We start from the raw sequence: 23,770 nt of genomic DNA on the forward strand, positions 1-23,770 counted from the left end.
CAAGCAAGGAATCCAGCAAGATCAGTAACTTAACGAAGATACTTTCCTTCGTAGATTTTATGATCAGCTTGAATTTATAGATCCAGTTGCTAACTGATCCTTTAACATTTTACAAGTCTAAGATGCACCAGATGCGTGACACATAATTATGTCGAAGTTTCTGTGAAAAGGCTGAAACGTTTCAGTAGTTGACACCTGTCGACGTAGAATATTCTAGTGCTCGACCTACATTCGATTCAGTAGTCGATATCTTTCACTGTTGAAGGAAAGACGTAAAAAAAAGTGAGGAGTATAGCTCCAGAACGTGAAACCTTCCACTTTCTTTTTGATGCAAATACCACCGTGAATAGTAATGAGTTTACGTGCACCATAAAGAAACGAGAGAAGTGGAACACAATTGATATCGCGAAAGAAAATACTAACTGATGGGAGGACGACTGTGCAAAATTTTTAAAAAGAAAAAAACTTTAAAAGTCTTTTCGATCGCTGTAAATTACATTAAAACTGTTTTGAGTTACATTCTGAACTTATGCTATGCCCGATACTAGGGGACACCTAATGATCTGTTCAAATTCTATACTAATTGTTTAACCAAAATTTCAGTTAACTATTATAATAATATTATTTGTTAGCAAATATTGTTAAATTATAAAGTAAATTTTTAAAAGATTTTTTCGATGATTTAAAAAAAACCTTAAATGCCAGATACTAGGGGAACTCCCCCTATATTATATTTCTTGGACATGAAATTTTGGTTCTACATTAGATATATATTTATTGATTCAGATTGTATCAGGATTATCATTACATTATTGTCCTAATATTAATTATGCATTTTATAGCATTACTCATGTTATAAAAGATGTTAATATGATTAATTCCAAACATTTGCAAACGTACTTGCAAAGGAAATTTTTTGTCGAGGATCTGAATTCATATTTCAGGGGCCGTTTAGCCCCCAGCCTCAGAACGTAAGGGTTGGATCCCCCAGCTTTGGGAAACACTGGTTTCCGGTGTTACAACGTATCTTCGCGGTTAACCATCGAGGCCACCGTCGGTCGCTGGCGTGCAAGGGTTTCCAGGTCGATCGCAATTAAAATGTTGAGCCGAACTGCCGCGGCTAATTTTCATTGTTGGGGCCAAACTTATATAGGATTGCGGGGCTCCCGGACGCGACGGGGCGAGGTATTCCAGCGACGCGGCTGAATTCGCGATAGTTTTTGCCAGGGGTACCGATAAATTGCAGAACCCGGACTCGTTCCAGCTATCGCGAATTTAATTACGTGACAAAGTACGTTGCGTCACGCATTCTTCCCGGGCGCTCGTTCCACCCCCTGCCCCCCTTCTTCTGCGCCTGGATCGATCGATCCGTGAATTTTCGGACATGATCGAGCGGAACGCCGCGAAGACACGGAGCCGTACGGAACGCGGGGGGCGTCTGGCCTGTTAAAGTTTCGAAGTTACCGGACTATCTTGCCCTCGAATATGTTCCCAGCCCGGCGCAATGTTCTTGTTACACTTGGTCAGAAATAACGACAGGAGTCGTTAGAAAGTTGTACGTACAATTTCCGGAGTAACTTACCCCTTGAAGGAATAAAGTTCTGGCGAGGCGCTCGAATCTTCTTAGAGTCGTTCTTAGCGTTGATTAGAAATTAGCAGGTGTGCTTGGAAAAGAACCAGTTTTGCAATCAGAGATTTTTAAATCGTGAAATCTATTAAAATTCTTTGATGCGGCATTTTATATTGCATGTACGTGCTTTCCAGTGTATGCAAGTTGCATAATCTGTGAAAGTTGATCCACTACTGCCCTGAGCAGTGTTCCTTTTTCTTTCTAGGTTAATATAAAATTTTTTGTCTAATTCTTTGATACAGCATGGTATTTTATATTGCATGTATGTTCTTTCCAGTGTATGCAAGTTGCATAATCTGCGAGAGTTGATCGAATCTCCACGTCGTTCATAAATGATATACAGATACTCCCACTACTGCTCCGAAGAGTGTTGCTTTTCCTTTCTAGGTTAATATAAAATTGTTTATCTAATTTTTAATTTAACGTCTATAGATCGCTCTATTAGATTTACTCGGAGATTTCAAAGAAATGTAATACATCGTGCAAATCCATCGATCGGTTTCTTCGGATGCTTTCGCGAAACATTTTGAATAATCCCATCTCCGCGCGGTCATTAAGCAGAATTTATTCAAACAAATAATTCTCCCTCGAAAAGGAGATCAGTCCTCAAAGTGCTAATTCACGGCGTCCTATGAATCATGGAAAAATAATGAATAATGGCGGTCCATAAATCGCCAGAACGCTGTGGCCCCGGTGCAAAAAGTACAATCGTATAATTTATCGCGTTCGCGGCACGTACCTGGGTGGAAGTAGCGCGACCTAGGAGCGCGTAAAGGGAAAGAGAAAACAAGAAACCGCTGTCTGGCATGCTCGATGGAGCGGATACCCATTAAATTTCAGACAGACCAGTCCGCGTGATTTGCTTAATGACGTGGCGGGCTGCATTCATACACTCGACGCCAGGAACGCGTAACGACACGACGCAAGGGGGTCGAGCCCCGCTCGCATTTTCAGGGAAACGGAATTCGCAAGTGTTTCCGGCCAGGTGACGCAGGATCGAGCCAAAGCGCGTCGATTTTTGCAGACGACGCTGCTGCTCCCGCGTGGTTCACCAGACCTGTCTGGGATTTTCTTTGGGTGCAGTTTCAGCTGTTTGTTTAACGCAGACACGCCAGACGTCGCTTATTAATATCGTGCCTCTGGATACGAAGCCGCAAAGACGGTCGGTGCAGCGGCAGGAACGCGGTCACAGGTGCAGCCACGACGAGATGCAGTCGTCGGATTGCATCGTCGCGTTCCTCTCGTTGTGAAATGCTTGATCTTGAGACACCAGACGACTCGAATAATTCCCGAGCCCGATACTTCCGCGATTTCGACGTGATTGCTTCTGAGAGTCGACTGTGCCTCGACGACCGTGCACTCGGTGCATCGATGCACATCGTACGCTACTCGACAGAGAAATCATCCCTTGGACGAAACCAGGTGCACTCCGACGAGATGGATGAAGTTAAAAACAATTGATTTCTGACCAATATTTTCGTGTATCGACGAGAAACATCTTCCTTAATCAATATTAAATTTTATAGATTTTTATATATTGGAATCTAAAATTAGAATTCGTCTGTTGGATCCAATTTTCTTAAAGGTTGCAGTTCTTGTAAAACTAGATAGATAAATAATTACGACCAATGATAAAAAAAGAAGATTGAAACGAAAGGAGGAGGTACAAGAGCATATTGATCGACTCTATTCCGTGAGAACAGAAACGGCTATAACAATATTCCATTATCTTTTTAGATAATTACTTCAACACTGTGTAGTGTTTTCGTGTCCGCGCGCAAAAGTTCGTTCTTCCTTTTCCACGGGAAAGTCCATTAAAAAGGAAAAGAGGACAAAGTTCGGCTATTCGGGCGGAATACCCGCGAATACTCGAAGAGTCTTTTGGCAGAGTTCTATTCCCGAGATCCTTAATTTATAATTGGATTTGCGGCATTTTCCTCCTTACTGAGATGTCGGGTATTGAGGTCGACCGGCTCCGTTCCAGATTTCCGGTTGAAAATAACCAATGGAATTGCTTCACAGGTAACTACACTCTAATTCTGCTTAATTAGTTTAGCGTTCGACCGCAACCGAGAGTAACAACTGCGCCAACCGATTGTTTAAACAGTACTGGTCCGTTTCGCCTTTAAATTACTTCGTAAAGTTCCTCTGGAAATACATTTTAATTTGAAATATTAAAAGAATTCAACGCAGAATCTATTCAAGTTGTACGATCGAAAGGTCAGTGCTCCAACATGACCACTCACAATACTCATTCGAAAAGAAGAATATATTTATAACATTCATCTGTATGCATTTGTTAATTACAATTTTTTTAGCAATATGTGTTCTCTCTCATTTTATCGTTCGACCTTCAATGCTATAACATTTGAGTTCGTATATGTTTTCTTCCTGCAAGTCTTTAAAGTCAGTTTCATTTTTGAGAACGTTACATTGGATCAAAATAAACCCTTGTAAGATCATTTTTAAATGGTGGGCAAAACACTTCAGAATTCCACATAACGAAAGAAAAATATAGAATTTTATTTTGAAGAAGCGTCTATACATAATAAATTCCAATTGATCTGCTAAGAGTACAAATAACAGAGGTGGAGAAGCTATGCACCCTGTATTGTTATAACACCATAAATGAAGAGTTAATCGAAACGTCACAGCATGATAAACGCTGTTAGGGAAGCAACATCGTCATTAAATGAAGCTAATAATCGATCTAAATGTCGTCGTTAGCACGTTGCGCTGATTTTCCACGAAAGAAGCACGTATCCAGAGACAATGTGCAATTTTCCGTTTCTTCCTCGGCGCGAATACCACCGTGAAAAAGTAATAATTTCACGCGCACCATAAAGGAACGAGACAACCAGGACATGACGAGACATCATCGCGTCGGTGCTCAAAACTCGTCGTTCACCGAACGAAATAGTCGTTGTTCTGACACTATGAGAAGACAGGACAACGGACGAGCATAAGGGTTTACGGTGTTGCAGCGTATCCTCGCGGTTGGCACGTCATCTAACGCCAGTATTACAGGGCCACGACATAAAACCACGTTGTTAAACAGTCGATAGCCCTGGAACGATGTACGGGGTTTCCATAAGCTTCCCTTGACAGGTGTCTACGGTCTGGGGGAAACTCCGTACAGTGATATTCGCGGGAAAAGCCACGGGAAAATTTGACTATATTTGGGCGTGGTAATTTAATAAAGAGAGCATCGTGTCTAAAAGCGTGTCATATTCGACGATCCACGGAACTACGAGACTTCCCGCGAAGACAACGACGAAATTAATGTTTCACGGTGCTACGAGCTTCTGCTGCTTCGATTCTGTCAGTAATTACGAGCGTTATTTGACAAACGAAGAAGTAATGAAGTCTACTTTGAACGTTATACTTCCACTCTGTACGAGCTGTCCAGACGGTTGCGTTACACGAAGTTTGCTAATTAGAAGGATGGCGTCCTATCGTTGAAAGATGAAGCTTGCAGGATGATTATTTGATGTGGAACGTGGTGCTATCGGATATACAACTTTTTGAGCCATTTAATGAAAATAGTTACGAGTTGATCTACACAGCTCTAGATTTTGCTATTGAATGGATTGAAGACATTGTGCTCTACATTGCAAGTTTGGTTTTATTTAAAATCTGCTCATCCCATTCGTTTTCTCCATTCATAAGAACAAAACACACATACACATTTAAAAAAGGTATAATACGCGTATATGAAAATGGCAGGAGGAGTCTGGCAGAATTTCTGCTTTAAATCCCACTAACAATCTAATATAATTTAATAGCTAAAAAGTGGTTCAATTTTCCAGCTCGGTCGAGGCGAGGCAGGAATTCCGAGTTGGTCGAAAATTATTCAAATCCGTGGACGGCCGGGCGCGGGAATCCCTACTGGAATCGCGTGCCCGCAGGCTCGTCGGCGATTAACCGAGGTAAACTCTTAATTTCCGTAGTGCTAAATTTAACGGTCGATGCGTGCATGCGTTATTAAACGGCGGTACATCTGCACGGTTCGTCGAAGAATAAATGAGGGTGGATGGAAAGCTCATACATACGCTTAAGCGAGGTCGAGATAGCGGAAAGGCAGCCGATGCGTTGTGTGCACGTCCGTGGATCGTCGGTGTTTGCGGGGGTGCCGGGAGAGCCGAAGGGTGGTCGGAGAGGACGCGGAGGCGGGTTAATGCGAGTCCGCGCGAGGACACCCGCTGAGCCCTGCGGGAGTTAACGCGGGAATCGCGTGTTTTCGCCACGAAACACGGAACACCGTCTAACGCAACGGGAGGGAGAGGGTCTGGCCAGATCGGAAGGAGATCCGGCGAAAGAAGAAGCAAGAGGCGGAGCCCCGCGGCACGCATCTTCCGTGATTTCCGCTCCTCTCACGACCGATAGGCCACCACGGAGTTTTTCCCGTGAAACGTGTAACCTGGACGACCGACACGCGATACCATCACGCAGTCTAAATGGAAGAATCGTTAACAGTAACGCCATAGTCATCGAGCTTCTTCGAACGGTTGCTAAAGATGAAGTTGACAGTGATCGAAGATTCCTCTCTTTTGCTGTCAGACTCGATCGTCCGGAGATAGACTGGTATTCTAGAATCTTAGATGCTGAGAACACGGTGGAAGAGAAGTGTCATAGATTTTTTGAAAATTTATTTGCTTTTCAAACGTTTCAAAAAATTACGGTGTTTTGCCTTTAAGAAGTAGGATTTACTAAAATGGTCTAAGTTTCTCAAGTCTCTTCTAAACCTGAATTAATAAGGTTTCAATAATTCTCATTTGCTGAACCCACAATGTCAAGTTTTGTAAGACTGACAATTTTCTTTGCAACATATGGTGTCAATGTTTCCCGTAGCCAGTTCTTTACGCTCGACGTATTAAGCACACAACGTGAAATCGGACCGTTTATGCGGATCACGTGTTCCCCCCGCAATCGCAAGTAAGGAACTAGTTTGCGCTAGACTGTCAGCGACAGGTCGCGCGACCAAAGTTCCCGTAGCAAACGTATCGCATAGGAGGAATCAGTTGTCCCCCGCATTACACTCACGAATAACAGATACCAGATTTATGACGTTCCATTGCCGGCGCGATGTATCTAAGAGGATTATCGTGGCCCGTGCAATGGGGTTATGAACACCCTTGGGACTCCCGCTGACCAGATAAGACTTCACGCTACCCTGATCCACGCGTTTACTGACGAGAACTCGTACCATCGCAACCCACACCTTTCAGGCAGCCTGATAAATTACTCAACACCTTTCTCATCCATCGCTCCTGCGGTAGTTTCGACCACGCGCGAGCCTATCACCGGAAAACCTTATAACCAGCGGGCGAGCTTGACCGAGCTCGCTTCAACCTCGTTCTCATTGCGGAAAACACGGAAGTTCGAAGATACTCGGGACACGCAGCCGACGGGAGTTATATCGCATGCGTTGATTAGAATTGCAAACATTATTTATTAACGTTTGCCGCCTGAAATAGCTTTATGCTCTTTGGCGAGCTCCTCGGGAACGCGGCGTGACTTCTGGGATGTTATCGATTCGAATACACCTTAACTTTCGGTTCGTCAAATAGAAAATCGTCAGAACTCATAAAAAGGAACGAAAAAACAAATGTTGTACCACTGCAATTCTAACAGGCATTTATTTAGGAGAAAAACGTGTTTCTGGCCATCGTAGTTGGATTTTGATCATTCCATCTATGAAGAAATGTAATACTGATCATCCTCAAATTCAGAATTTTTTTACTCTTAATTTTTCTGAGCCATATTCGTTTTTCTTCTTATTATAAATACTAAAATCTCAATGTGAAATAAACATCTGCTCTGAAACTTCAAAGAATATAGTTCTTCAAACTATACCATCATATTTTCAAATAGTTTACAATAATTTTGATAGGTTAACATTTGGAATTTAAAATTGACTATTTCCGAAGAGACCTCAAAAGCCAAAAGGTGTCAATTCAAGTATCTTCCGCCTTCTTTAAGCCCGACGCTAAAAACCGTGCCGCCATCCGCGAGATCGAGAACGATTTGTCCAGTTTCTATAAAAGAATTCGCCCGGGCGAAAATGGATTTCGCCGAGAAGAGGAAAAGATGGCGGGCGATCGAAGAAACAAGAAAGGCAGTTCGAGCTGCCAGCGAGAGCTTCCGTCGCATGTATGAAGACAGAAGACCTATAGTGCTCCACGGTGACGTTTTCATCGGCGATTGGCGGTCGAGGAGGGGAAACGGGGCCGGGAAGGAAGATCTACGATCCTGGAAGGACCTTAATAATCCCGATTCATAAAGCCCGGTATCCCGACCTCGATACGCTGGTGTCGACCACGAGTGGGCTGATAAAGAATGACGATCGTAAGGGAAGAAAGTTGCAGGGCGCTTATCGCCCAATAAATTCTACTTCAGCAATCGCCCTCCCCCGGTTCTCCTCTTTCTTCCCAGGGTTCTCCGTTCCGTTCCGTCTCGTCTCGTTTCCCAGAGCCGCTGCAAAACCTGTGTAATTATCGCCGGTAAGTTCCAACTAAATTTTCCGCTAACGACGATTTACGATCGAATTAACAGATTGCCCGGCGGGTAGATGGCTACGGAGTCTAACAGTTCTTCCTCGTTCGCCGTCCACGCGTATCCGACGTACTTTCGACTTCTTTCCGCTTCCGGTTCGCGAACGAACCGAGGGGGGAGATTTCGGACAGGGAGAAAGTTTTCGGGATAAACTTGTCCCGGCACGAACTCGGCTCGCTAATAAACCAGACGGCCACGCAAATTAAGTTCGATTCTCTCGGACTACGAATCTCGTCATTCGACTCCGCTCTTTCGCCGCGAGGACTCGACGTCGGAGATGTAATGGGATTTTCTGCAAGTAAGACGAACGGGCCCCGTGATTGAAGTAATCGGAGAAACTATCAGGCGATTCGCGATTTTAAAATTGCTTTCTTGCTAAATGCCGTCGACTGCATCCACCGGGCCGCGCAGAAAATTCACGATCGACGCTTTGAATGGGCGGACGCATTGATTGCGCGCTTCCCTCTTCACGGCGATCGAGCTAAAGTGCTTCGGGGTACTTATAATTTTCGCGACACGAACGTTGAATTGAAAATGGAAATTAATATGGAAGGGTGAGTCACGTGACTCTTTCAACTTAATTTTTCCTGTAAACTACATGTTCTATAAAAAAATGTTTCCAACAAAAGTCGTTTGGCAGAAAGAGCAGCATACATGACAATAATTAATTTCTTGCTGTTGTCCTTTTTTAGTAAACGGTGATTAATCAAGCATACGAAAGAAATAAAAAATTTATATTTAATTTTATTCAATTGTTACGAAATATAAATTTGCAACATGCTCTGGGAGTCAACATGTTACTTTCCTGTGAACAATTTAATAAATCATATTCGTTAATATATTTTTTCACCGAGGGTATCGTGCCACTCTGAAGACCAAATTCAAAATGTACGACTCTTCGAGGCTACCTAACAACGGGAGACGCGGAAAACTTAATTTCCAGCAGTTCTAATAAAGCAAGCCCTACAGACAACGGACACCCGTTTCAGAATGGCGAAACGGGAAAAACGAGGAAACAGGAGGAGCCAAAATGAGAGCTAGGCACCACGTAACGGATACATCGCGCTGAAATTGAGATTGGTTATCGAAGACTTCCAACCTTCCCGAGGCTGATGGGGAGTGTGGCGCCGGCACCGTAGCGCAATGTGGTTGGCAGGGCTGCTGGGGGCTCAAATCGGATAGTTTGTTCATTAGAGATATTTTCCGATCGCGAGAGTGGCTGGGAAGAACGGGAGAGCGTGTTCAGCGTGTATTTGTCTTGATAAGTTCGAAGCAGGAAATGAGACTGTCGATAGAAGAACGCTTCGTTCCCCCACTCGACGCCTCTCGTTCCCGCCCTATCTCTTTCCAGAGGGAGGTAAAATCACCAGAAATGAGGATTTCGATTCATTTAATGGCGGAATAACGGTTGCTTTCGGGTACTTTCACGGTATCGTTCCGACGCTGATCTTATTTCAGGCGCTGTTGTTATTCAGTAGCGAATTCGCGACGACTCTTCAGACTAGACAGACCTAGACCGCGACGGTGTCGTAACAGAAGAGGGCGATGGCAACGTCAAAGCCCAGAAGCTAATCAAAGGTTTAGAGAATTAGAAATTATGCAACCTGTGGAACGCGGAATCTGAAGGATTACTTAATGGAGTTTCGTCTAAAAAGGATCGTCCAAAGAGAAAATTTCAAGCATATCGAGTCAAACGGAGTTCATAACACGAATGAAACTTCTCCGGTGCTTCAGACAATGCCAAGCTCGAAAGAGAATGACAGATCACAGTCGGGGGAAGTCCGAGCCTCGTTCAGGATTTTCTAAAAGTTATTCTGGAATTTTAGTACCGGATTCTAGGAACAGTTCCCATTAATTAGGATTCTTTTCCGTAAAACACGTTCTACATATGCAGCTGTTCCAGATCCTTGAAAGATCTATACGTATTCAGTAAGTCACAAATCATCAGGAATCGCGTTAGTAATGAGGACGATTCTTTCGCCAATATAGACGGGCACTAATGTATTCATGATAACATTTAAGTTGTGCACGTTTCTCCATTTATTCGAACTGACGTTGACAGAGCTTGCTTAGCAAGTGTCATTTATCAATCGCCTACAGTGTTATCGCGACGACCAACTGCTATAAATCGTAAAGAAAGGTTTCGATCTTCTTCGAAAGCCCCTAGCTGAACGCAGATACTCGAGGCCCCGATTATGAAATAGATAACGCGTTAAATGGACCAAGGTGAACACGGGGAGCCCCGAAAAAAGCCGCGTGGACAAACGGGTATCGATTTTCAGACGATTGAGGAAAGAGGGAGACAGTTTTCGCGAGGCACTCGTATCACCGAGCAAGACCCGTTTGACCTGGCACACACGCCGCCCATAGATCAAGCAGAACCCTTAGGACGAACCCCCTGTGCCATGGGCTAACCATTAATTTACAACCCGCAGAGTAACCCCATGCCTCACCCTCTGCATACAGGTTCCGCGTCCCTTTGCGGCAGATATGAGCTACGACGTGGCGCTGAGGGATTCAACCACCCTTGTTCCCGAACCCTATAGCCGCGTTCCTCTATCTCTCCCCCGCCTGTCGTCCTCGTTCACCCTCTCCGTCTAGTCACCCTCTAAGCGGCTTCCACCTGCCAGAGAAATTTCCCAGATCTTCCGAGAAGAAATTTAAATCTATCGAGGCCGCGTCCCGGTTAATGCCGCGTAACGTGTTGCAGACGTGAACTTACTTGTTCGAAAGTAATTGAACCGTTTCCGTCGGGACTTGCCTCCACTCGTTCACGGCTCGATTATCGTGAATAATGTGGTGGACGATATTTCTGTAAGGGTAGAAGAACGTTGATTCGCGTTAGGGTGCTTCGCGGAAGACCCTGCCGGCGCGAGTTTCGAAACGAAACGAGCCAATGTACCATTTCAATGGAACTTTCTCAACTCTCGACGACGAAAGTTTTTTAAAGGATGCTGGTTATTTTATAACGGGACCAGTGTCGGTGAAGTTATTCAAAAATTTACAAGTGTTGGTTTAAAACGTTTCTTCGTAGTTGTATTCTATATCGATTATTGTTCCGCTGAAAGAACCGAGGCGTGTGACCTGCAACCGCCCGATTCGAATATCGTAAACCGTGTTTCCCTTGGCAATACGACCTTCAGTGGTTTACGGCACAAAACGATCAACCTTCTCGTCCTTTTGAGTCACGGTAGATCAGGTAATCAATGACTCTTTCGTGACTCCAAGTATATTTGATTATGAGGTCGTTTCCTCCTGGGTCTTCCTTTCTGAACACAGTCTATTTGCACAACTCTCCCAGGACGAGATGCTGTATCCTACGATCTCCTAACCTTGATCGTTAACACACTGATTTACACACAAGTTTTCCACGTACACTTAACAAATATCAGGGTTTATTAATTTTAATCATTTTTCTAAAATTCATATTTTAATAATTATACTTATTTTCCACTAAAAAACTTTACAAAACAATTAACGTATATAATTATAAATTGAGTATTCCCAAAAGAATATCATAAACATCTCCGTAACTAAAATGGTTTTGGGTCAAGGAATGAAATACCTAATAGTCGTTGAAGTTTGGACCAGATTAAAGGACGAAAAATAACAGGACAGAACGAACTGGGAAGGGAAGGTGAATGTGGAGAGGGGCCAGTTTGATTCAACGGGCTTTATTTCTCCATAATAAGCGGGCGTGAATAGGCCCGACTGTTGCTTCTGTGCTTTATAACTCGGCGCAAGTAAGTTGTCCTGTGTTTCGTTTTGTTGTCCGGCTGCTTCGTACCCTCCCTGGGCTCCCCGTGTTCCTATCTCTCTCGTTCTCGCGGGAATGAAAGGAATGAATAATTAGAGAGAGAGTCGGGGCGGACGGTTGAAAGTTTCTGGCCAATTAATTAAACGGAGAAGAGCAAGGCAGCAGAGAGTAACCGACGTTAGAGCAAGCGGGACAGGATAATTTAAAGAGTTACGCGACAATTTAACTGCGATTATCGCCGTACAATCCCTTTAACAACATGCCGTTATAGAAACGCGCCAATTAGTAGCATAGTCTGGCATTAATGAATTTCAGATACCGTATAAGGCAATGGGAGCACTGAAATAAATCGCGACTGGAGCAGTTTACCATTCGTTCGTCGCGAATGCCGCGAGCTTCTATGAAAACTACGGGGGCCTGCTTGTCCGTAAATCTAGTAATCTCGTCGCCGTTACACGTGTTTGTGCATTTATTTCTGCTCCTTGCTAACGTTCTTTCCGTTAGATAAGTCTTCAGTGTGCTATTGTTATTTTATAAAATACGTAGGACAGAAGTTTTATCGCCCAATAAGGTAAAAGACCTAATTGGACGTGATATTTTCTTAAATTTTATTCAATTACACACATATTTATATGTTAATCGTAACACTAATATCAACTAAACTCTTTTTCTGGGGACATTTAAAGATTTTGATCTGGTGGACTCATGACAGTGAATTAATTTTAATGATTCATAAAATGAACACCATGATTCGTAAGTTGAACATTGGTATCCCTGTACGAAAGATGAATACACCAACCTCAAAGCTATGTTCATTTTAAGAATCATTATAAGTTTGAAAATCATTTCCCAAACACTTAACATGTACATATTTATCCGAATAATGAATTAAGTTTGAAGGAAACAGCAGTTTGTGGACGAGACTTGCTAATTTGCGTTTCTTAGATATCGCGACAGTTACCAACCGAGGGAGCCGAAAGTCGAAAGAGCCTCCATCGAGCAGAAGGTGGAAATCCTTTGGACTATGTTTCTCTGTTACGCAAGTTAAGAGACCCGAAGGCTGACTATTTATCCGAGATGAAAGAACCGAACAAAGCGCGGCGTGTTTCTTCGGGCAGGTCATCAAATCATCGTGAACGATGTCGCCTCCGTGCAGCCGGGCGTCTTGCCCTTCTTGTTCCCGTTTCAGTGTCAAGTCATATGTCAAAGTGTCTGGGACTTAATTCCCCAACTACGCAGAGCGTGCCGGGCGTTATGACTGCGACGATGGTCCCGACGCGTTGAGCATTCCCGTCGCTTGCATGTTTATACTGCGCTTTGATCACCAGCCATCCGAGGGCGCATCAAAAGGAGGACTAGTTGTCTGCTATTCATGCAGGAATAACGTAAATCATGAAAGCGCGGGGTTTTGTGATGCGCATTACCGTAAGTACGCCACGACGAATGTAACGAATAATCGAGGAAACGATGTCATCTTGGAACCCGCGATGCCCCTGGAATGCCTCTGCCACCCGTCAAGACGGCGAAACGAATGAAATCTGGCGTAACGATGCTGGAAGTAAGCGAATAAACACTCGCGGAAAATAAATCATTGATACACCCCTTACTTTGTAATGAAGAATAAAACGCAAGACATTGGCGATGATATCTTAATATAACTTCTTGTCTTGTAACGAGAACGTTGGAACGACACTAGTAAGAATCGCTGTATACAGGGTTACATTCTTACGCGTATAACTAACTCAACAGTTAATAAATACTTAGCAACCCGCTGCTAGTTTCTATTCTCATAAGTTCCCGTCTAGACATAAACGCAGTCATGGGACTATTCTACGAGCCCTCATACGTGGTTTTGTTCCCCTGGTGCGTTGCAACATAATATTCTTGTGTAACTTCAATTTGCACTACTCTATATTGTTTCTTGTTATACAACATATAATATCAGGTTTACTTGCAAGATAAGTCCAAAAGGAGGAATCCAATCTCTTCGTACGAAGCATCGTTTTCGAGAAAATCGAGTTTGGTATAAGTGGAAACAGTGAGTACATTTTAATTCAATGACTGGAAATATGTACTTTCCAATCATTTCATTTCAAATTCTGTAACATCCAATTTAAGTAAACTTTTTACTATTCACATCAAGCGACGATGAAGCTTTTGTTGCGCGAAAATTTAATTTTGAAAATAGCTATTCGAATTGACTCTAAAACGTAGAGAAATGTAACGATCGAAAATTTTGACAGAATTAATCGCGTCGACTTTCTAAAAGCACTTTGCACTCTAGATTCTGTGGTTCCCTTTTTCTCTAGCGGCGCACAGCCACCTGTACTGGCTCCGGGTGCACCCTCTTTGCCGATCTCGCCCCTTCTTTCAAGCCCCGTCGACGTCGTGGTCGTTGTCGTCCCCTCGCTTCCTCCACTTAAAACCCAGTAATTACTCCGATGCCGGCATTTAACGTTCGTGCCCGCTGCGTGGATTTTCTGTTTTCCAAGCATCGCTTCGAAACTGTTGCTCGATTTCGCCTCCAGGTGAAAACACCTATTTTTGTTACCCTCCGCGGGCAGAAAGGATTCGGGCGTCGTTGCAAGGTTACCGAGTCACGACAACAATTACGCTCGGAAACTTAACGCGAACTTTGGACAATTTGCATCAGCTGCTAAGATACAATTAGAGGGAAACTGTGCAAATTGTACGGCAATCTGAATTAATAGAAAGCAACTATCTCGCTGGGAATTCTCGGGAAACCAAGGTCGGTGAGCCGAAGTCTTTGTACTTCCGGATGACAATTTCTTATTAACAGAAACGTTAGAAACGAAGCGGAAGATTCGACGTTGTAATTACGATGTAACCGTACCTGTCAATTTAATTATCTCGCGCTGCAAATAATGCTAAAATAATCGTTGCGTTCATTGTGAGATACGAACCTTGGAGTAACTGAAGAAGAGTTCAAGGAGAATTCATTAAAAGAGCTGCTTTTCCTGTTTATATTAATATTATTTTACAACATAATTTCCATTCTAGCAGTGTTTCGAAGTTATTCGGAGCTCCTCAGCTGTTAAACTGTGGCGACGCTTCCCGCGCTCGCCAACAGAGGGCTACGTCCAACCTGTAGCTCTCTCGCAAGTACTCGATCCACCACCTATTTCTACACATACATACACTCTGCGATGATAAAAATATGCTCTGTTTAAAGAAATACCAATGAGATTAGAAATTTCGAAAAATATGTACTCGAGAAAAATTGTTTTAAAAAACAATTCATTTTTTAGACTCGCTAATGAAACTATTAGAGCCTAATATCTGAACTTTGTATTACAGCGTTAGATGACTTGAACAGAGTTTGTGGAGTATTTGCAAAAGCTGAAGAATCGTTCCTCAGCACTCGAGCGTCGTGAAACGAAAATGTTTCGAGTATAAGGAGTTGTCGATACGTATCCGTCTTGGAGGCTAGGTTATTTATAATAGTAGAGGTGCCAATCTTCGGTTGCCAGTCACTTTTGCCTTTTCGTATTTACCCATGTTCTCCGTCACGGACGCGAGAATCGGGGGCCGAAATTCCCCGCGAGCCCACACGTGGCGGCGACGTCATCAATATCAACGAAGGCGGAGACGGCGGAGATTATTTTAGTTTTCTCACCGTAGACACGCACGGTGGCGCGAATATTCGCGAGACGCGAACAGGAGGCGAGGAATTCAGCGAAACCATCGATAAAATCGCGCTCAGCCGCGCGCGCCATTAACTTTTCTCGGCGATTGCGTTCCTCCCGCGGCCGCGGATACTAAATGCTTCGCATCCATAAATTTTGTCATTTTGCTGACAAGGGAGCAGCTTTACACTTTCCGCCCGGACCCTTCCGAGCGTCTTTATTCCGCGGGAATATTCAAGCAGATTATACGCGATGTATTTATGGCGAAAAGTCGGGCTTCGTAAGGGTACGCGAACATTTATCAGCACGCGCGCATATAAACGCGGAATCGTTTGCATTTATATAAAATTTCGCGTTGATACGGGAACTCCTTTGGCGAGGAAATTGAAAAGTCTCAGTTACTAATTCCTCGAAATGGGCATAATTAAATAATTCCCACGCGAGCACATCAAAGACGTCCTTCAGAAATTTTCCTTGGGTACGATTTCGCGATCGTATTCAGTAGGAAAACTGGCGGCTTTCCGGTTTCCGCAGCTTCGAGAACGAACGAAAGCCGCAATATCGCGTTGCTTCGAGTGGATTGCGCGCGTGTAAGGTCTATTTCGGCGAACGGTGCATAACATTAATAATGACACGTACATTTATAGTCATCCAGCACGCGCAACGTATTTGAAGATGGTAGGCCCAGATGCGCCGGCCAAGAATAGACTTATCAGCCAGATAAATGTGACAACGAATGCGAGCTAGCTTTACCTGTACGCCACGAAGCGATCCCAAGCGCCCATTATTTCCTTTCGCTATCTACCACAGATGCATCGCACTTACCAACTCGCCGCTTGCTGCACCAGATAGTCCGCTTGCATCTGTGCGCGCGGATTTCGTGCCTGCTATCCCGCCCTATCGCGGGACATTATCATAAACAGCCCGACCGACTCGAAAATAGGTTATCAGCCCGCTTGGAAATTCGATTAGCTATTCACCAAGACGTTCTTGATAACTTGTCAGCCCCTGTTGGCGAACGTTTTCAGAATCATCCTGTAACGTTACGAGGATTCGCCGAACACACCGTTATTACAATTACCATGCTTTAAGTTTGTGAGTTTTGGAATTCTCAGAGAAAGTCAACGTTTAGATTTTGCCAGGAAATTTTGAATTTGAATCGTCCGCGATGAATTTAAATGTGTTTTTTTCAATTTAATCTGGAAGTAATGTATGGAAATAGAGACGTAAGAATTCCAATGAGGATTTTTTGGGCGATTTCCTAAAACACACGACTTTCAGGTCCGTTGCACGTGTCCTTAATTAGAGAAGCGGCGCTACAATCTCGTAATCCCTATCTGAATTCTAGCATTCTGAAGGTGGAAGCAACTCCGAGTCTTAATTGGAATTTTGTGCTCTCCTGTCCATAAATATAGACATAGGAACATGCAAATTCTAAATCTCAAAAGTAACGAGGAAGTCACGTTCGTATCGTAAACCCAGTGCATGTTGCAAACTTTAATGGTACTTCTTCTTCGACTGCACGGATCCGTGCTTAAAACCTGTTACGTGTTTATAATGTGCTCTTAAGTTTATTTTATCCTGCTGTGCAACGAACGCATCACGTTCCGGAACAAGGACATTTTTCTCGGCTATAGTATAACGCCTACAGTAAAACCAGTAGGACGACCAAGAGAAGTTTCGTTGAAATTGTTTTGATCGGCTTCTTTACGACTACTATCCTTGATATCGATTAACTAAACTTCTGTATAATTGATTTATCTTGTTAGATGAATTGTTTGTATTAACTCTTTAACTATTTTTACCCTTCGTGTCACTTAAACGTTCTGAAATGAAAAATTTGTGGCGTTCGTTCGTTCGATGTTACCAAGAAATATTTTACAAGTATTGTTCACGTTGTCAGATTCACTTCAAATTTAACATATATACAACGTTTTGTAAGCACCAAACTCATCATTTGAGAGTAGAGTGATGATTCTTAAAATGAACATCGCTCCAGAGTTAGCACTTATCGTGTTTCAAAGGTTGTCTTTCACGCTTCACTGGCTCCAAGGGGGACACCCCCAGTTTGGATAGAAATGTTCAACTTACGAATCATCCCTGGAGTTCATTTTAAGAATCATTACTGTATACTTTCGTGGCTGTGTCAGAACAATCGTGACTCATACTTTAAACTGTGCACTTCGGGAGTAACATAAACCTGTCACACGAGTTAGTTTTCAAGAAAGTATTAACTGCACAAAATTGTGGAGTTTCTCGTGAAACGACACATAGAATTAATTGGTTAGTACCCCACGCATCAACAAGTCTCGTGACATCCTCTTTCCATCATAATCGTTCCTCCCGACTGTTATGATCGTGTTAATCGCGATCAGTGGCCGTCCGATACCGAAGATCAGTTATTCGAACGGGGGTCACAGCGGTTTAATTTAAGACGCGATTAGCATAATGTGCAAGAATATAACGCAGCTCGCATATCTGCGGTCGAGAGGAAACGCGAGCACGCGAACGCAGAATGCCGCGGCGCAGCTAATAAGGGGTCTAGGAATCCTTGGTCGACCGTCAAACGCCCCCATAACTCAGGATCAAAAGGGAACGACGTTCCATAAAACCACGGGAAGATAAGCGATCGCGAATACTCGCATCGCTATTAAAAGTGCCAGATGCCTCTCGTGGACGCTATCGCGATGCATAAAAACCCTCGATAGAAAGTTGAGTCGGCGATAAATCCAATACGCGTACCGTGTTTTCAGTAATTAAAAGGTCGTCCTTTTTTCACCCGGAGTCGCGAGTATGTTCCTTTCACGAAATACGTGGCTTACCTTGATCGTCGCGTGGTGGGATCTTTCATGACCATGACTTCTATGATGTCCCCATACTTGGTGAAGTACTCTCTGAGGCTCTCTGAAACGATAAAATAACATACTTTAATCCCTTTGGTCTCATCGTTCAAATCAGTTGATAAACACACAGTATTGTGGAAACGAATTCTTTTTAAATAGAAACAATTTTTCAAACCGATCTGCAGATTCGATCATATTTTACTAAGAAATGTACGTTTAAAATCTGTCTTCACGCTTTATGAATTATAAAACAATGTACAAATATGTATAGCTGTGTGAATAGGGTCAGTGGGAGTATTATATTATTCAAATGTAAATTTCACAATTTAAGTATTTATTTCCCTTTCATTATATTAGACTGGTTCTTAAAGGTCAAATATTTCATAGAATTGCAAATATTGTCTTCTAAAACGGTGAACACATTTCTACCCCCTTGTTAGTTTTTAAATCAAGTATAATTCTTGCTACATCGGTTGCCACAATGCTTTACTCTTATCACTGATTTTTGCAGTGCTCGGACACTTCTGCTCAAAGTTGACTAGCAACCGCAGCATTCGTCTTCCATAATCTCGAAATGTTTAAGAACCAATGTCTTTCAGTTATCCGATAACGCAACGAGAAGCGTTGAGCGCAAACAGTGAAGGCGATAGCGGTTTGTTCGATGAACTCTTCGTCAGGGATGATTTATTATTGCTCGTTATCTTCGCGAAAGCAGGGTCCATTTTCAGAATGCAGCCCGGTCGGGTCACCAATTACAGAGAACATAATGAAACTACCAGACCATTTCGTGAATCATATGATACGGGGAAAATTTACGAGTAGTCGTTTCCTGTCGGTTATCGGCAACACCACGCTCGTTACTTCCAACCTAAAGAATAATTTTAGCAAATCAGTCGCTATGGAGAGTTTTCGTTGAACGTCGAGGCCCGTGGAATTGCTGAACGCGAGCGCGAGGAACTGAATTCCAACGGTGAATAATCGCGAACGCCTTATCTCCCTCTTCCTCATTCAGAATCATAGCCGGCCTCTAAGCAGACCAGACCTTTTGTGAATCAAACTAGAAACGCCAAAGCACGCGAACCGTTTCGGGTTCAACGCGACGCCATTAGAACAGAGAACCGACAAACCGAATCCCAAGAATAAAGATAACTGCGAGTAAAAAGTTCCTTTATCAACATTTAAAACGCGGAGTGCACTTGACAATATTTGTGAGATAATTCGTTAATTTAATTTAATTTATTTCGTCTTTATAATAAATTGATCTTTATAGTTTGTCAGATTTGCTTAATAGAAGAGCTTTGTATTCTTAAATTAATATATAAATAAATAATAATTCGACAAAAATGTTGCCTGTTACGTAGAAGCGTCGCACGATTGGTAATTGTATGTCGAGCACATGCAATTTCGAGGGTCCGTGGCTATGATAAATCAATGATTCGAGTGGCCTGTGTTATGAAATGTTAGGGTCGAATGCAACGAAGGGATTCGTTAACGCTAATTAGAATTATTAGACAACAATGTAAGTCGACAGTACCGAGCGTAATCCCCGTCATTTATGAACACGCTGCGTGCTTTCGGAAGAGAGCTTTAGCTTAGCTTAACACCGTAGAAAATTAATTGCGCACACTTGACAAGTTAAGCCGCAACGTGTAATTAAGAAAGATCTGATATCGAACTTTCGCTCGCTTGAAAATTTATGGCGAGCCGCCGCGTCGATACCTGACACAGACCGTGATATAAACATTCGTCGGATATAAAAAATGATTTGTTCAAAGAAGGTGTGAACGATGCAAATCGTTCGTTAACAAAAAAAAAAAGAGAAATGATAGAAAACAGTGAGAAACGATGTACAATTGTTTCCTAGACGTTTAATGGTATTTCCTTCTACATCGTGTGTCGCGTGAAATACGCTTGCAGTTAAAAATTTATGGCTGCTTCCGCGTCATTTATTACCCCGCGCACTGTATCCACAGTACTAAATATTTCATTCTCCGTTGAGGAAACACATCGTATTAGTCAACAGCCTCTAGAGGGTAAAGGGAACAAATTCTTCCCTTAAACTTCCCCTTAGATTCTTAAATGTACATCATATCTCTACAGATTTATTAAAATCCGCGTGTGTGTACAGGGGGATGTTAGCACGATATAGCCGGGCAAAACATGAAAGATGCGAAGGGTTCTATTTTCGGAGAATAAATGAGATCACTGTTTTGGTCCAAGATATTTTGGAAGGAATTTGCAGAGAGTATCGGTTGCGTTTAGTTGTTACGTAACAGGCGTGATTGGTGTGAGTTTGTACGTGTTACATCAATTCTCAAATTCTATTACATCGAACTTCTAATTCCTTAAATATATTTCATCCGTACTGAATAGTTGAATAATTTTTAAATTATTTAAGTTCAGTATTAGGCGTAGGGGTAGTTTCATCAAGGACAATAAATGTTACTTTCAAGTTTAAAAAATGTATTATGCTTATAGTCGTGCGTTTTATATTCTGTTCTATAATTTCCAGACAATGTGTGATGTTCAAAATATGTGGAAACATTGTCACAAGAAGATCTTACAGCTATGCAACTGAACATTTTTATAGTATTCCGATGAATTTAAAGGGCGACTGATAACGTTCTGTAGAATATTTCGTTTTAATGAGAATATTGTATAAATAATTAAAATTTTTAATTCGATGTAATTATTCGTCGCAAAATCTGCTGAAGAAGCTTCTTTAACTTTTTAAACAATTAATTTCATTCTGATATATAGTCTTTCCTTGGTCCCCCTTTGAAGTTGTACCTATATTACATCGTTTTACTCGTACGTAATATTTTTCAGGCCCTAATTTTCACGAGAATTTCCAACTCCTTTAGAAACGTATTGACAATATTGTAATATGTATGTCGTGCGTGAAAATGCGCCATTATCCAATACACGTGGTTTGGTGGTGGGGCGCAGTCGGCCTCGCGAAATCTAGCGTTGAGCGGCTCTCTTTCGCTATGGATCCGTTATCGTGTCAACATCACCGCCTAAGGAAAGGAAAGGACCCGTCAAAAGGCTTCGACACGCCCGGAAAAGGATCTTCCGGCACAGGCAGCTCCAAATCCAGCTACAAGGCCTCTTCTCTAGTAATCAAGGCCACTACCCGCCACCTGCTTCTTAAAGAGAGTAAAACCAATTTTATTTCTTTACGATTTGATCGTCCCTTCTTGAACGGAGACACACAGAAAATATCAATCGTAAGCCAAGCGATAAATTCAGCTTCGTGGTTCATTTCGCCTTCCCGAATAATGTTAGAATATCCTTACCAAACTGTCCGCTCCCACCCGTGACGTGCATCGATATCAGGCAGAACGTGACGATGTAACTGCACCGTTAACGGTAGTTGGCCCCGATAGAAATTTAATAACGCATAATAATTTATGGGAGATTTAATCAATCTGTACCGTGGAACCGTTCCCCGAACGCGTCCGCGCTATCCCTCTGACGAGGGCACCCTCTTGACCTCCTTTATAAGTATATATCAAAAGGGTGAACTCTGGCCGCAAGCCAACATGGACACACTCCAAATATATCTTACACTCTATCTAATTATACGCTATTTTATCCAGATCGCTCTGAGGACCTCGTAATGCTCGGTAGTTACTTGCCTATTCGGTAGCGAGGCGTTCTTCGGCTTCGATAAATTGCAGATCCGCCATCGCGATATTCCGGCAGGGACAGTATCGTTGCATACGTTTCGGCTATCTTCCGTTCGTGACCGTCCCGTAACGCGAGGAGCAGGACAATCGCGGAAAGAAAGTTCGAGAAACGAACGGAATCTTTTAAATCTGAATTTTCTCCTCCACCGGAGGCGTCGGTTCGAGATGCTCCGCGGATACAATTAAGACGTAATGAGGCCACCTATTAAGTTAATCCTTTTTAAAGGTGTTCTGGAAAAGTATTAAATTCCCTCCGGCTCGTTACGCAAAGCACTCGAGAAAGCTGCAATGAATTATCGCGGTGTGTTATTAAATTTGATTGTTATATCCTAATGGGAAAAGGAAGATGGAAAGAGACAGGTAACGGGTCGGTGGGGGGAGGGGGGCGGAAGGGCGGCAGAGTGGAGCGCTTATTGTTTATTCAGTAGATGGCGTTAATCAATGAATTATTGGTGTTCCCAGGTCATTAGCCGCTGAATACCACCTGTTTGGTAACGAGCTGTTCGCATAAATTACATCATCCTACGGAATTAATTCGTGATACTTAATTAGTATTCTCGGGAAATTAAGGTGACCCTTCTTTGCCAGTAACTAACGGCAAGTAATTTGAATGTTGCAGTTATTTCTGCGGCGCTAATGACGTCAGGGAATATCCAGAAAGCGTAACTTTTTAACATTAGGACTCGGGGAAAATTCCCAGTTTAATTAGACGGAATGAAAATAGTTTTACGTGAGAGGGACGGGGGAGGGTAAGTGGAATTTATGCGCCAGAAGCGTATAGACAGAACGCGGACTAAAAAGTTAAGACGCCGGAGAATGAAAGATCGCAATCGCCAATCTTCTGGAGACGAATGGATGCGAGAACAAATAAAACTGTAGTTTGTTCGTGAGCTTTTTGTCCACCCCCCCCCCTTTTTCCCTGTCTTTTCACTTCACCTTCCCCGTCGAATTCACGACTGTCCGTCTCCTTCGTCTACCCGGACTATGAAAATGTCGTTAGAACCGAGAGGCTGCGGCGCATTCACCGATGCTCCTTTAATTTGTCTCGGTACGGATTGATGGAAGCAATTACGTCGTTCGCGAGGAGACACTCTTAAAACGTTTCTGCGAACCGTGAAAATTTACGGACATCATTTCCTTAATCGTTCCTCGACTGAACATATTTTTCATGTCGGGATTCCTCACCGATACATTCTTCCTCCGATGGTTCCATTCGATGGTATGAATCTTCGAGGGTGTTGCAGTAATTCGTTTTACAAGGACATTAATCTTATTGTTAGGTATTAGGAATTTAATTTAACTTTGGTCGATTTGACGGAAATAATTTGCTAATAATCATGTTATCAGTAGACTGTGGATATTTATGCATTTATAGGGAATTTAAATTTTCAAAAAAGTATAGAATGCACGTAATATGTAAAAATATTAGGTCGTTGCATATGTTCGTGCTGTTTCATACTACAACTTAAAGCAATATTTTAAACATATAATAGAATATCATGAAAATCAGTAAACCTTTTTTCGTTCGACAACTCCCTCCCCTTCCACTGACAAAGCCACTGTATCGTCGCTTCTTTGAATTTTTATTAAAACGGAGTTCCCACTATTAGTTTACCCACTAATAAGCCTGGAGATTTTTGTATTTT

General features: G+C 42.7%; 1 protein-coding gene across 4 annotated transcripts in view; it reads right to left on the bottom strand.

Moving 5' to 3' along the window:
• The window catches only part of LOC122401420 (RNA-binding protein Musashi homolog Rbp6), a 1,207,497-nt gene that overhangs the window by 659,737 nt on the left and 523,990 nt on the right, over positions 1–23,770 (bottom strand). For all 4 annotated transcript variants that reach the window (XM_043403532.1, XM_043403533.1, XM_043403530.1 and 1 more), the window contains exon 3: positions 18,412–18,493. In XM_043403532.1, the coding sequence (XP_043259467.1) occupies positions 18,412–18,493 (82 nt within the window). The remainder of the gene's footprint in view (positions 1–18,411; positions 18,494–23,770) is intronic.

This window comes from Colletes gigas, unplaced genomic scaffold, assembly GCF_013123115.1.
Source record: "Colletes gigas isolate AHSC1104 unplaced genomic scaffold, ASM1312311v1 Colletes_gigas_Sc00024, whole genome shotgun sequence".
Taxonomy (NCBI): domain Eukaryota; kingdom Metazoa; phylum Arthropoda; class Insecta; order Hymenoptera; family Colletidae; genus Colletes; species Colletes gigas.